This window comes from Megalopta genalis, chromosome 6 (genome assembly GCF_051020955.1).
Source record: "Megalopta genalis isolate 19385.01 chromosome 6, iyMegGena1_principal, whole genome shotgun sequence".
NCBI classification, from domain to species: Eukaryota; Metazoa; Arthropoda; class Insecta; order Hymenoptera; family Halictidae; genus Megalopta; species Megalopta genalis.
In genome coordinates, this window is record NC_135018.1 from 15,886,964 (window position 1) to 15,902,786 (window position 15,823).

The 15,823-nt window shown below is 37.4% G+C and overlaps 1 protein-coding gene and 1 long non-coding RNA gene across 14 annotated transcripts in view; one reads left to right on the top strand and one right to left on the bottom strand.

Annotated features, from left to right (window-relative positions):
• Positions 1-15,823, bottom strand: part of Nrx-1 (neurexin 1) — a 724,770-nt gene that overhangs the window by 98,581 nt on the left and 610,366 nt on the right. For all 13 annotated transcript variants that reach the window (XR_013033607.1, XR_013033611.1, XR_013033609.1 and 10 more), the window contains 3 exons: positions 15,300-15,622; positions 9,907-10,198; positions 1,030-1,323 (listed from right to left, as the gene is read on the bottom strand). Coding sequence is in view for 8 of the 13 variants with exons in the window: in XM_076522634.1 (XP_076378749.1) it covers positions 1,030-1,323; positions 9,907-10,198; positions 15,300-15,622 (909 nt within the window). In the remaining 5 variants the exon portion in view is untranslated. The remainder of the gene's footprint in view (positions 1-1,029; positions 1,324-9,906; positions 10,199-15,299; positions 15,623-15,823) is intronic.
• Positions 5,749-8,966, top strand: LOC117219539 (uncharacterized). The gene is made up of 2 exons (XR_004490056.2): positions 5,749-6,271; positions 7,691-8,966. It is a non-coding gene; the product is annotated as an uncharacterized LOC117219539 (long non-coding RNA).

Below are 15,823 nucleotides of genomic sequence, written 5' to 3' on the forward strand. Positions count from 1 at the left end.
ATATTTTAAAATCTTTAATTTCGTAGTTTTTTAATGTGGATTTTGCTGTACTTAAAAGTGTACATTAGGCACATCAAACACTTTGATACCCTCAATTTTGAGAAATTGTGATTTATACGCTCGTTTGCCAATCTATCAGAAATATAGTAATTAACATATCGAGTTTTTTTCACATCATTGATCTGGTTCGACGATCATTACACTTTCACAAGTTATATGCTTTTCCATGCTGGTGTCTGAATTCACAATGGCAGCCAGGAGTTTTCTTCTTATTCAACGCCGTTGAACGAACGTGAATTTACATTGTCGATAAATGTTAATGTATTGCCAGTAAATATTGACGTTGTCCATAATAATTGACAAATCCACAAATATTGACGTTGTGCATGAATATTGACATTATCAAGAAATATTGTCGTATTGTCAATATATGAGCCGTTTATTTTGAATGTGCCATAAGTCACTTTACCGTAATGAAAAGTGGTGATTTTTTAATGTTTATACGAAATTATTTATACTGAGAAAAATATCAGTGTGCTGAGATAACAAATACAAGTAAATCTTCTCGAATATCATATTTTATCTCTAAATCATATTTTTAAACGCGTTAAAACGCAAACCCTTAAATATATCGACTTAAAAACAAAGTGACTTATGCCACTTTCAAAATAAACGGCTCATGTGTATTGATTTTATCAATTAATATTGTAATTGTCAATGAACATTGACAATGTCTATAAATATTGACATAGTCTATAAATATTGGCATAATCTATCAATATTGACATTGTCTATAAATATTGACACCATCTACAAATACTGACACCGTCTACAAATATTGACACCGTCTACAAATATTGGAATTGCAAATAAATATCGACATTATCAATATCGTCGCTATTGATTGCCAAACCACAATGATGTTGCAAATCTCGAAACATCGACGATACAACTGATCGTCGGCGGTTATCCTAAAAGGTTCCCTTCGCACACAGCGACACACTTTCTCTTTCAACTATATTTGTTTACCGTCGTTGCACGTCGGCCCGGTGAAACTGGTCATATCGCAGTCGCAGGTGTAACTGTTCCATTGTTGCACGCAGGTGCCGTGATTCGCGCACAGGTCGTGAGTGCATTTTTTCCCAGGGTGCAGATTGGCGTACATATTGCAGCCGGATTCCACCAGAGAGCTGGGGACCACCGCGTCCACGATAAGGTTGGTGCTTTCACCGCTGAGATCCAATGACGCCAGACAACCCTCGAACCCGTGGCTGCTGAGGATCTGCTTCGGCAGTTGACTGTACTGTAGCTTGTCCACTCCACCTGCAATGTTGCAGTACAAACTTTAGTCGGCGATCACTTTGTTGAATCGAATCAAATTTGTGGCATTGGAGTGGGGTCTGTTTAACAAACTAGTTTGTTCTAGATTCTTGTTCGTTAGAGCGTTCGATTGTTATCGGACACATTCTATATACATGTACGTGGTTAATTCCTGATTAAAAGCATTAGGTAAGAACAGGTTACTGGTGTAACACGGCGGCATCAAATAACTCGTAAGATATTCGTTATACGAGAAAATGTTTCACATGCAAATTGCTGTACGCCCTCCCGCAAATCATGCAACTTCTATCTGACACAATTTTTCGTACGACGAATATTTTAAGAGATATTTGATACCGTCATGTTGCGAGACTCACTCTGTATATAAATAAATTTTTACAATTAAATGACTGAGTGAAAGAGATACGAAAACATTATTAAATTTTTATATATAATTTTATATGTAATTTTTAAAACATTATTTAATTTTTTAAATCCTCAATAGACAAAATTTTATATACGAATATAATAGAGTTTACTTGATAATATAATTTAATATAATATAATTAATATAATAGAGTAACTTGAAACGAGGAACTAATTGATCTTTGCACATGAATTAACGACCAATCTACAAGTTTAAAGAAATCGAATTTCGACATTAAGATATTTTTGCAACATCGTGGCTAAAAACGAAATTAGGCTAAACAACATGATAAATAGGTACATGTGTGCTTTGAAAGTTACACCGAGTCACAGATGGTTACTTTGCATCTTTCCTTTTTTGCACTTTGATGCGTGTCACAATTGCACACATATATATATAAAAGTTAGAAAATGCTAAAATCTTTTCTTTTTTGAGGATACAGTAAGCTTATGTGGTTTTAATAATATTCAACGACTCCTTAAAATGTTATATCATTTTTACTGAATAGAAAGGCGTAGAAACAATTTCGACTGTTCAATTATGGTTAATGACAACTCCGTTTCCATCGTCTATCTAATATTTGTGCTCGACTTGATCCGCCATGGAAATGTTTAAAAGCGTTGCTTCGCGTATGCCTCGTTGCTCCAAGAAACATATCACGAAATATGTAATGACTTCAATTTGTTTAATTAATGCTCTCTACATTGGAAATATTTGATTTATACATTGTCTAAATATGTTCAAAAATATTTTGTCAGAATAAATGATCAACAATTAGAAAGCTATATTTTTGATTACTTTAACGGTGATAATGTAACTTCTCACTGCGAAGAGAAAAGTCTCAAATGTGAAACGGGTTGAACAAAAGTTAATTCCCCGGTTAATGGGTTAAAACAGTGGTCGGCAAACCGCGGCTCGCGAGCCATACGCGGCTCAAAGGCCAGCTTAGAAGCTGCAGACCCTAATTAAGTTGATGATAATATACCTAATCTACTCATATAGTTTAAATTTAAAAAATTTGGCTCCCAAAAGAAATTTTAATCGTTCTACTGTTGATATTTGGCTCTGTTGACTAATGTGTTTGCCGACCATTGTGAGTTAAAAGATCCAATGAATCTCATAATATAATCATAGAAATTTGATGCGGCGCCAACGAAATCACAGGCTGAAACGCTCGAATCTCTTCGGCGATTGATAGGTTCTATTGAATTATCAATGAACGCAGAACCATGCACTCTGTGAAAAACTATATAGCGACAAATAACAAGCGTGTCCGCTAAATCGGCCAGGACCGATGTCAGGGACGGAAAAATCGCAGCTGTGACGCTGGCCGGATTCCGAATTCTGTCATATACGAGTTCGACGATCCGAGACGACCGCACGTTCGACTGATCGCATTGCTTCTCGCTGCCATAAATTCAAACCGCTCTCGTTCGCCGCTGCGGGGGAGTGAAAATTATTTCGAGCCGGCCAGAATCGCCTGCATCGGCTGCATCCCGCATGCGCGTGCTGGGACTACCGAAACGAATCCTGCGGTCCGATCGAGCAATATTTTCTGACGCTGTCATTCAGCCGACCAAGGTCCAGTTTCTTTCATTGCCGCCGACCATCGCGTCGATTGGTTCAATGATTTTTCCACCCCCGATAGTGTAACTGCTCGATACAACAGCATATTCCGGTGTTATCGTTGCTCTGCCAATTTTTATCCGCGTAAAACGCGACGAGGTGTTTGTATTAGCCGGAAGCAGTCGTAGTTGCATGTCGTTTCAATTGGTGTAAACGATTACAGTAATGTCTCTCTAATTGACGCCCAGATTGCGCACAAAAATGGACAATTTGGGAAGATGAGACACGATTATTCGAGCCTTGCGGTTTATTTTTATAGTTATAAATTGTCCACAATTATAAAAACGAGCCGCAAGGCTCGAATGATCGTATCTCCTCTTCCCGAATTATCCATTTTAGTGGACAATGTGAGCGTCGGTAAGGGAGACATTATTGTATATAGATTCGAGGTAAATTTTACATTTTTAGCGATTTTTAAACAAAAACTTAACAGAACATCGTATTTCTATATTTCTATATTGGAAATAATAGAAAATAGAAAATCGATATTTTGTTTAAATATCGGTAAAAATGTAAAAGTTACTTCGAGTTTATAATTATGCGTTCACTGCACTGTAGGTGGCATTCATTAGCTGGAACACACTTCGTATATTTAAAATAAAAACAAAACGTCATATTTTATATTATTCCTAATATATAAATATACAGATGTATGTTGTTGAGTCTTCGTTCAGACGAGCAAATTATTTGTTCGTAATTAATCGGCAGATTCGCTCTTTTTAATCGAGCAGAAAAAATATCGAACGGTATTTTTATATGTAGCTATTTTAAAAAGAAACCGTCACATGAACCACCCATACAATAAAGGTATAAATATCCACCACCCACCATCAACGTAACAAAGGTCTGCGTATCTTTATGCAAAATAAAAATTGTTCGCACTAATTGCAAGAAACCAGAGACAGCGTTCTACTAATTAAATTGTATAAATAGATCTTTATGAAGGATAAAAATGTTTCGCATTTATTGCACAGAAGAGGTTTCATTCTTCCTTTGGAAATTTTCACAAGTCGAGACGTTTCTTAAATACTTTTACCGTATTTACTGCTTTCTGCTTTATAGCTTTTGCATTCTTTTTTTTTACAAATGTATGAAATTTAATTATAATTTAACCGTTTGCAGGCGAAGCCATTTTAACTCGAAATTCGAAACAGTTTTTTTGACCCATAGTATTTCCATTTCATGTAACCTAGTGCATTTTATACATATGAATTTTGTGACGCATGCAACAGCTACAGTTTTCATAGTTTTTTAAATACAAATACAGTCGATAATGTCGAAATTACTTTGAAATACGATAATAACAATTTTTAATGCCGCCTTAGAGTGCGAAGGGTTAATTTAAAAACAATTTAACGATTAAAATATTATTATAGTCGCCGTTCGGTAAAATTGAATTCTCTTTGTCGACGGATTTGGTAAATTAAAAATGCGAAACTTTCCATCGAGCTGCGCAGCTTCAAACGTGTTCATCGTGTTATATGTACAATGGTGTTCTTATCAGTGCCCGTAACGATTCTTTTAATTGATATTGTGCCAATATGTGCCTATTTTATAACGTTTTTATTACAGTTTCCCCTGCCACATGATAGTCATGCTGTCAGATAGCATTCTCTTGTATCGATTCGTTAGCAGTAGCTACTATTATAACGTAATACCGTTGATGACTTGCAATGCGATAATGAAAATTGATGCGTACATTTTTCAAGAATTTCCTTTTCATTCATTTGTGAAAACAAATTGTACAACCTTGAAACGAACGGTGCATCCGAAATTTTCGATAGAAACAACTACATTCGATATTTTTCATCTGCAAATGAATTATAATATTTTCACAGCGATTTTTCGGAAGGTGTTATAAAAAGAAATTCGACATTCTTCTCCACATATCTCCGCGAACAAATTGTGCGCTCTCGTTGCAATTTTCGAAAGGATTACCTGGAAGATATATATTCTCTCATATTTCTCTCTGCATTCGTTTCTAAACAAACTGTACGGGCTCGATGAAGCTATTAAAAATGAATGCTGAGAAATTCGCTACGTTTCCCGAAAGGATCAGCCGAACAATTCGACGTTTATCGCAACATTCGCCTCTAAACAAATTCCACGGGGTCCAACTGTAATTTTCACGAGGATAAATTACTCTGTTCCGCTCTAAACAAAACCTAAAACTCTCTCGATCCAACTTTAAACCTGAATACGTTACTCTTATCTCTGACCTTATCGGCTTAACACCGCAAAAATTCTGGTTTATCAATCGCATTGTGTTTGAATCATCGTCGTTAAATTAGAATGACGGAATCACGCGGAAGAGACGCGACGGGGAAGTAGAAAAAGCTGTTTTCCCAAGCTGACGGAGAACGGCTTTATAAACGCAATCTCGTTAACAACCGACCGTTGCGGTAAGCGCGAGCGGACGTGTGGTTCGTCAAATCGCCGGATCGAGCAGAACATATCCTGGAAAACGGCAGTCGATCCTTGGCCGGTATCCATTTCGTGCCTGGAAGTGTCTCGAACCGTAACGATCCTTGCACGGCCGTCGAAATAATTCGTCACCGAGCGATACGATCCGCTTTACAAGAGCCTACCGGAGGATAAGATATATCGCCGGAAACAATTCCACTAATTGCGGATCGGCACTTCTGTCCACATGAGCAATTCGGCGAGATTCGCACGGCAGACCGGCGTTCTGTTGGTCCTCTTTATCGGCTGCCTCGCGGCATTGTCCTCGCGCCCGTTGAAGAAGTTCGCGCAACCGACCTTCTACGACGAGTTGTTCTTTTATCCGCAACGAGAAGTCCAGAGGCGAATTCAGCCTAAGACTATTCTCGATCCTCCGACTTTCGGATGCCTACCAAACCAGAAGAAGGATCAGCTTGGACGGTGCAGAGACAGCATGTAAGTCGATGATTTTGTGATCGATTAACAGTTTTCTCTTCAGCGAATTTCCGACGATCGGAGTAGAGTGACAGAAAGAACGTAGGAATGATCGGCGAGTTCTACGATGGTGGAATCTTTCTGGAAACTTCGCTGGTTCTGTGAAATCCTTTTATAATAGGTGTATCGTTAAGAGAACGACGAACCAAAAGTCACGAAAGAAGTTAGAAGAATTTTATAGTTGCGATAATTAGAGCGTAGGAAATTTTAGCGGGGTCTTGGAAGACCCTAGACTTGATAATCATCGCAGAAGATTTGGGACAAATAATTTTTCAATTCGCATCAAAATACGTACTGAATCTAATAAAAATACGTATCTGATTTTTACGAAATGACTGATGGAAATTCGAATTTGTATAAGGATCCACGGTCCAGCGATAGCGTCCTTCTGTTACTAATTTGAGGGGTTCGAAGCTGCAGCTATATTTGTCGGTTTTGATTGGTCGATGTGATTGCGGATCATGTGAGATTAGGTTTATTTGATTGAAACGATCGTGGGTCAAGGTTTCAGGAAGTTTCGATCGATTGAATTAATTATAATCGGCGAGAGCATATTTGATGACCGAGCCTTTGATAAGAATATCAGTGGGGTTTGTGTCTACTTTCGATTCTTCCCGATGGAATTGCAACGAAAGGATTATTAAAACATTTAATTTAAGAATATAAATCATACTACGGTTCTAGTATTAAAGCAACCAAGTGAGAATAATCCGCAGCAACTTTTAAGTTAGCAGCTCTTTTTGAAAAATCTGATAACACAGACACAGATAACATCACTATGAAGAACCAAGACCAGGTGTACTTAAGAAATTTCGTTCGAAGCAATTATTCATCGGACACGTTTATTCATTTTTGATTAGGAGAATCGTGACTTAATAAGGAGAGTCGTGTCATGTTATGTCATGTCACGTCATGTCACGGTTCATTGAGTTTTCTTCGATTGAATTTCAATAGAATTTTACATTACAGACCGACATGTCTGGCGATTTACTTAAACATCAATTCACCAGACTGATATTAAAATGCGTGACTATTTTATACTAAAATTGTGACTGTGAATATTCTTGCATTGAACTTTAGTTTTTTTCATTTGTCTGCTTCATTCAATTCATCGGACTAATAATAGGTTTAAAGCACTAGACTCGTATAAAATGTTCGTATGCATTAGACTGGTAAAAAATATAATTAGCAATTCTTACGTGACTAATTACTATTGTAACATCTTAATTCTGCTAGTGCGAGATTCACATATGTATCTAGATATATGCATGTACGTATAATGTATACATAAATTTTACGTGAATGCTGCAACGTATTAAATTAAATGTATAAGCTATTTTTAACTAATCTCTAACGTGTCCCTTTTTTTTTGTGTTCCAGACGCCCAATAACAGATGATTCTTACTACGAGATATAGCAACTTTTAGGGAAACATTTCTTTTCCTTTTAAGTGACTTAATATTAGGCGTGATTTCATTGGAAACAAGATCTGAGACAGCGAGACAGTTTTTATCGAGATTCACAGTTTTTATTTGTTGGATTCTTCGAAATTGTAAAATTCCACGTTACGGAGGTTATTCCGTATCTTTCGTGAAAATAATGAGGCGCGAAACGCAATAAATTCCAGAAATTTACGGTCATTAGGCAATTTGGATATCATACGGAGATCTTTCGGCAGATCATGATGTTATTTTTCTTTATGTTACTTCTAGTGTATGACAAAATCGTTAGGTGTGTGCTTCCGCCGGAAAGATGACTATCGAAAATAACAAGCCAGAAGTGGACAAATAATCTGCGGTTTCTCCAATTATTTCGCGATTTTCAAGACTCTCTGAGATTTACAAGAACCAAATGTTGGTGGAATTTGTATACACGTTTCCATGTTACGTGGATTTTTACGAGAAAAATACGGTTTTATTGCGTTACTCGAAACATGTAAGAAGTAGAATTTTATTCTATCTCGTCTCTCTGCAATTCCCGATTGTAAAAATATGAATTTTTCTGGTCGTTATTCACTTTTAATCGCTTCTTTACTAGCTCGCTTAACGTACGATGATTTTTTAAAAAATTATGGATATACTGGTGTCATGATAAACTACAAATTAAAAGTGCGTTAATTTAATTCTAGATGAATAATCCATTGTAATTTGTTCTTTACTGAAGACTGAAATAGAAATATTACGTTGGGGTTGATCATGACTAGACTGCGGATTTTTATGCAAAATAGGAGTCGTCCGCATCAATCGCGAAAAATAAAAACCCGAATAGGAAGTTCTTTCGTTAATCATTTTAATAAGTTAAAAATAATACATTGACATTTCTAAATTCTCTAAATCTGTCTACTATTTTAAATTGCATCTACTAAATTTTGCCGTAAGTGCATAAAATCCGCAGTCTGCTCGTGATCCCAGCATATCACTTAAGGGTTAAAACGAATACACGCACTCAATTTGATTATTTCTCGTTGATTCAGCCATTGTTTATTAATACTTTCACGAAAGATGAAATTGTGACTGTGAAATTATTACTAATTCTCACAAATTCAACGCACCAGCAGATTTATACTGTTAAACAATTTAAAAAGCTTAACCGAATCTCTCCTTTATATATATTATTAGTAAAATCATCGCTTAATAAAACTTCTATTTTATTTCAAGCCCGATAGAATTTTTAACGACGCTTCCCTTCCCGATTTCAGACACAACAAAAATTAATCCCTGAACACTTATGTTTACACAACGATCCCCGATCACGTAACGTACGCACCAGCAGATTTATACTGTAAACAATTTAAAAAGCTTAACCGAATCTCTCCTTTATATATATTATTAGTAAAATCATCGCTTAATAAAACTTCTATTTTATTTCAAGCCCAATAGAATTTTTAACGACGCTTCCCTTCCCGATTTCAGACACAACAAAAATGAATCCCTGAACACTTATGTTTACACAACGATCCCCGATCACGTAACAAACGCACCAGCAGATTTATACTGTAAACAATTTAAAAAGCTTAACCGAATCTCTCCTTTATATATTATTAGTAAAATCATCGCTTAACAAAACTTCCATTTTATTTCAAGCCCAATCGAATTTTTAACGACGCTTCCCTTCCCAATTTCAGACACAAAAAAAGTTAATCCATGGACACTTATGTTTACACAACGATCCCCGATACGTAACAAACACACCAGCAGATTTATACTGTAAACAATTTAAAAAGCTTAACCGAATCTCTCCTTTATATATATTATTAGTAAAATTATCGCTTAATAAAACTTCTATTTTATTTCAAGCCCAATCGAATTTTTAACGACGCTTCCCTTCCCGATTTCAGACACACACAAAATTAATCCATGGACACTTATGTTTACATAACGATCCCCGATACGTAACAAACACACCAGCAGATTTATACTGTAAACAATTTAAAAAGCTTAACCGAATCTCTCCTTTATATATTATTAGTAAAATCATCGCTTCCCTTCCCGATTTCAGACACAACAAAAATTAATCCCTGAACACTTATGTTTACACAACGATCCCCGATCACGTAACGTTCTTCCATGTAATTTACAGAGTGACAATTTACTCACCGATATACAATATCCCATCGAGGTCGAGGTTTTCGTTGCTACCCTGGCTACTGACAACAGTGACATGGTCATCAACAGCCAGCGTGTGCCTCTTGGGCGCCGGTCTGCCGATGCTGACAGCGTGCCATTTGCCGTCGTTTAACCGCGACCTTGAGTTGTCCCTGACCCTGACAGGTCCGTCGCCTAAATCGAATACATATTGAATGTGCCCGTTCACCAGCTCCACGGCAATGAAGTCTCGTTCACGACCGGCGTTGAACAGGATCAAACCGTTCGCCTCCTTTGTCTTGAACTGCAAGACAACGTTCGAGTTAGAACAATAGATATCATTATTAACACGTTCCGTGCCACGTGTACCATCGATGGTACACGCTTGCATGTTTACTTAGTGAACTGAACAAATTGTTTACAAGAAATTTAGAACCGAAGAATCAATTTCCACCGCAAGAATGGGCGTTGATAAGTTTTTGTTACGTTGTTATGTGTACGAGAATTAATAATTGCACGTAATACATCAAGTTTTAGTAAAATATCAAAGTGTAAAGATTCGAGTAAAAAAAAGCTCGGCACGGAACGTGTTAACGGTAGCCTGCTCGAGGAAGGGTCAACAAACATTCATAGAATTTTAAACGTGTATTTTTCTTCTAACAACGTTCTTTCGTAAATTTTTTATGTTTTATTTCTGCGTTGATAAATACCCAAATGTATTATTTAACAGTATTGTGTACAAATAAATATACCTCGAGGAGAAGAAATAGTATTTATAGCACTTTTTCTCACATGGATACAAAATGATCCTCCCTTAAGCAAGTCTTAAACCTTCTAATATCTTAAGCATCCTAGGGTTAAACAGAGTTTGCAATAAGAAACTGTTTATAATATTCTATCGACGTTAAGTTTTCAGTCTTTACATAGTTTGCTTTTATTGCAATAAATTAGACGAGCCATTTTCGTATGATCTGGTGCCGGATCAGCGAATGATTCTTTAAGTATTGTTTGGAATGATCGTAGAATAAAACGTACACTTTAATACAGGGGTGTCAAACTCAAAAGCTAACTTGGGCCAAATAAACAATGCTTAACTTTAGGTGGGCCGCAAAAAAAAGTCAATGTTCATAGAAACAAATATTTTTATTTTGACTAATACATTGTAATAAACATATATAAAGTTAAATTATTGTTTACGTCCTGATACTTGACATCTCTTCTCCGATACTATCTTTCCTATTTCGGGAGAAATTTTATTGGCCGAGACTATTTCTATTTTATTTTTACTTTGCGTCGGATATATTGACTGGGCCGCAAAAATGTTCTTCTCGGGCCGCGAGTTCGACACCCCTGCTTTAATATGTACTTGTGGTGAAAATATGATTTTATTTCACGGCACTGCCAGGGAGCTCTTTACGTAACGAATCTTAGCAACGACTGATTTTGGAATCCCGAAAAGAAAACTGGGGTCCCCTCGTATCTCTGGACTGTTATGGTTATGCTCTACAGTCTGAGCCGCCATGAGTCCTCGAGACCAGGTATTGATACATACATATACTTTCTTAGCTCGATTTACGGGACAGTTCTGAGAATATTGATTTGTTTTTATTCTCGAACAATAAGCCCATTGTATTGGTTACATATCCATAATCCAATACATAAATAGATTTTATTTTAATTTTTTTGAGATAACAATATTCTATTTCTCTTCTCGCTCATAAATGAGCCGTTTATTTTGAAAGTGGCATAAGTCACTTTGTTTTTAAGTCGATATATTAAATATAAACCCTCTTAAATTTTAAGGGTTTGCGTTTTAACACGTTTAAAAATATGGATGCTAACTTTCGAGAAGATTTACTTGTATTTGTTATCTCAGGATACTGATATTTTTCTCGGTATAAATAATTTCGTATAAACATGAAAAAATCACCACTTTTATATTTATGCCACTTTCAAAATAAACGGCTCAAATATAGACATGGTAATAACAGTGTTCTAATATCATCATTATTGAACAATTGAACCTTGTTCCAAAAAGACGTCCAATTTTGAACAACACAATAATTTAATTGACATTGTCTTTATACAGAGTGTCCCATTTAAATTGAGATTGCAAAAACTTTCGTAGACACGTGTCTGAAAAAATAAAAACAAACTGACACGTGTTCTTTAGTATTTCAAGTGGATAGTCAAATGGTACTACTGGTTTTTCAATGCGTGGGCATTTCCAAGCTTATTTCAAGGTCATCTTGTTGTTGTTTTTTTCGTATTATAAGGACCATTTTGTTTTTGGCTTGCTGTTCTTCGAAATCGATCGTAACAAATCAAATATTTCTAATGTGATAAACGATTGTCGGTATTGAAGTAACTTGCGGAAATGGTAAAGTATTCTACTCGATTGACCAGCCACTGCGTGCACGGTGTTCAAGTGAGTGCGCGAGACCAAATGATCCTGATTTTATCTCCGCGCCTGATGTATCGACGGAATCGACGTTCGCCGCCGAGCGATTTATTATTACCGGATTCCCGGGATTCCTCGTAATTCATGAAGTAATATTTCACCGTCGGGGCATTAATACTTTTTCTTTTAGCTGGCCTGGATAATATTCCAGGATCGGGGGCGTGATATATTTACCGAAAATAATTATCGGACGGGTCGTTCGGCGTGTTCCTTTAGTCTGCTGGAGGGATGATCTTTCGCAAAAATAACGCGATGCGAAACCAAACGAACAACCGTGACCGCGTTCTCGTTTGAGAACGATTTACAGGTACATATTGCGATTTGCAGAATTGTTCGCGATTTTGTGTCATGAATTTTTAAGCAATTTGGATTTCATAACGATCGTTAAGAGAACAAAGTCTTTTACAAGAAACCATAACAATAGGCGTGATCTCGTTGCAAAGATGATCTTTTGCGAACATAACGTAGGTAAAAACGAAACAAGCAACGTCCATGGCTTCGGTTTCATTTCTTGCGACTTTCAGAAATTCTGGAGAACAATCATTAAATCGCGAATTATTTATACTTTTATCGTCGTGTCATCTATACGTTAAGTGACGAAATTATTTGCACAGATTTCAAAATACTACTTGTCATACGACTTAACTTTTCAATTTTAACTTCATTAAATAAAGTACTTCGGTTTCATGAAAATTTTTATGTAATTCCGTCAGGGTGATCATGTCAAAGTGTTAAACAATTTGTTTTTGTAACTATGTTTAGAGAAACTGGATTTTTTCCCAAGAATGCGTGACAGTGGCTGAACATTAATTCGTTAGATCTTTAAATATTGTAAAATTACGTATTTAGGAACAACAAGTAATTACAAGGATAGCCGTTCGATCTACATTTATAAGCTCGAATATCTTTCGCCGGCGGGGTTGCAGTCAGCCACCGTCCATTTTGTTCGTTTCAAAGACTCCGTGTAAATAAACAAGAGTCTACAATTGTGCAAAAAAAAACCCCGCAGTCTACCGACAGCACCGATAAGCCGGCGATTGTTTGCGGTGCCGGCGACAGTGTTGGCGGTCTGTACAGGTCGCGCTTGATTGCAAAAACGGATCGTGTTTTCGCAGTGTATGGAAGCGTGGCCGGCTTGATGAAAGACACCGGGCAAATGGAGAAACCCGTCAATTACGGGCCCGCGTAATTACGAAGGTGATGACCGGGAGAAGCCGGCCTGCCACGTGGTGCGGAAGAACGAGGAACGATTGGGTTTTCACGTAGGACGGGCCGCGCGCCGTGACAAGTGCTACGATTAATCCCGGGCTTGCAGGCTGCTGGGACCGACTGTCGGATGGGGTTTAATTGGGGTAACCTTTTGCGGGGAACGTGTCACCCGTTGACATTCCATTTCTTTTGCGGACACCCGGAATCTGGTCCATCACAATGATATATTTGATCGCGGACAGCGCGACGCGTCCGCGAATGCAAACGAACCGATGCCGGCCCCCATTGCATCGTGATTAATCCGCGGATTTTTTCTTTCGGCGTTTTTCATCTTTCGAATCTCCGCGTGCGCAAGGTGTCTTGAAAGGTAAATTGGATTTTTGTCCCCTTTGAAACGTCAGATGCTGAAACCGACTCTGTCCATGAAAAGCCTCCACGCTGTTGGCAATAATTTTGTGCAGTTATTGCAGTTTCGATGATCTCGTATTCGACTTTGTATAAATGCCCGAAGTAGATCAACGAGATTTTTGTCCACTTGTCACAGCATGACAGGATGTAAAAATTAAAGACACTATTTTTCGTTTGGTCTGTCGACAATGTTGACAATATTTAAATCGGCAGCGTTATTGCCGATCGAAACGGCAACGCTCGCTATTACCGGAAATGCAAGCATTTCAATCAACGTTTCAGTCAACAAACATTTACATTCGCGCTAACCGAAGAAACGAGAAGAATTGGAAGGAAACTATAATACAGAGTTATTTACTATGAACACCATTTAAGAAGCAATGACCTCCGAATTGCCATCTAATCATGGCAGAAAATTAGAAATGAAATAGTTAAGTCATCGTTTTTATTCTAGCATTACTACGTATTCATATCAATCAATGTACACCGGCATGCTGGCCGCTGCCTTTTTTTCGGCCGACTTAGTATTCTCAGATCTGCCGGTTTCAATTCCGATCTCCGAATATTTCTGAGAAAAATGACTGAAGATGATCTTAACCCTTTTAGTGCCGGAGGCCGATATATCGGCTCTTGCTGCACTGGCGAGAAGTGCCGGAGGCCGATATATCGGCCCGCGCCTTATAGCGCTTTATAATAACAAAATTTTACACATTTACAATATATAAATATAAATATTTATGTTATTATAATGAAGTATTATGCAAAATTATATCACAAATATATTTATGACAACATAATTTTGTTTCAGCAATGTTATATTACGTTATGTAATATTATTTATCTTGTTACAAAATATATCAGAAATGCAAAGTATATACTTTGTAATAAATGATCTATATAAAACTATTATGAAAAGATGACTTTTTGTATGTGCAAATACGTTTTTTGTAAGAGAGAACTGGACTTTTACTTTCTTTATGATCTATTATATCTTTGTTATTTATATAATTTTCAATGAATATAGAAAATCTAGTGTCGTTGTTTTGTTCTCTATTTCGTCCTTAATTTACTGCTTTTTGAATCATGTAAATATTGTTCGTTTTTTGGTTTTTATGAGCATTTTCCCAAACCCTAGTAAAACCGTGAAATTCGGCCGGTTATTCTCGCATAGGCACCTCTTTTTCGCATGGCACTAAAAGGGCTAATATTGTAGGAAATGTTGGAGTTGATATCCGGCACTCGACGCGTTAAAAGACGTCCGCATGTTTTAGAATCGTAGATTCGAACCGTCGATGAGTTAGAATCGTAGATTGAGATGAGTCCTTACCTGGAAGTAGATGTTCGTTTCCACGTACGCTTTCAGCACAGGCAGTCCGATGAACGTGTGCTTCGACCTGAAGGTCACCGGATAGTGGACCGGATGGTTACGCTTGCCGAATTTCCCCGTGACCCTGATGATCGGCGTGACACTTTGATGGGAAGCTGGATGATTTCCGGAGCTCCTCGCTATCTCGAGATAAGGATAACCGTTGAACCAGATCTGCTGCATTTGCCCGACAAAATGGGGGATCTCCTCTCCGACGTGCACGTAGCCACCCACGTGAAGAGTGCGGAACTCTAGGATCCCTTGCTTGCCGAGTTGGGCCTCAGCTGTGCAACAAAACACGACGGCTTAATAAAGTTATCAATTTGATTCCATGCGATGGAGACATTTCGCATTAAAGCGCAAGTGCTCGACGCATTCATCGAAAAGAGAATTTGTTGAAGTCTTATTATTATTCATTCTTCTCACTAATCTTTAGAGTGCGGATTAAAATCTGGCGCGCTAAAATTTAGTCGCGAGCGGGTGGG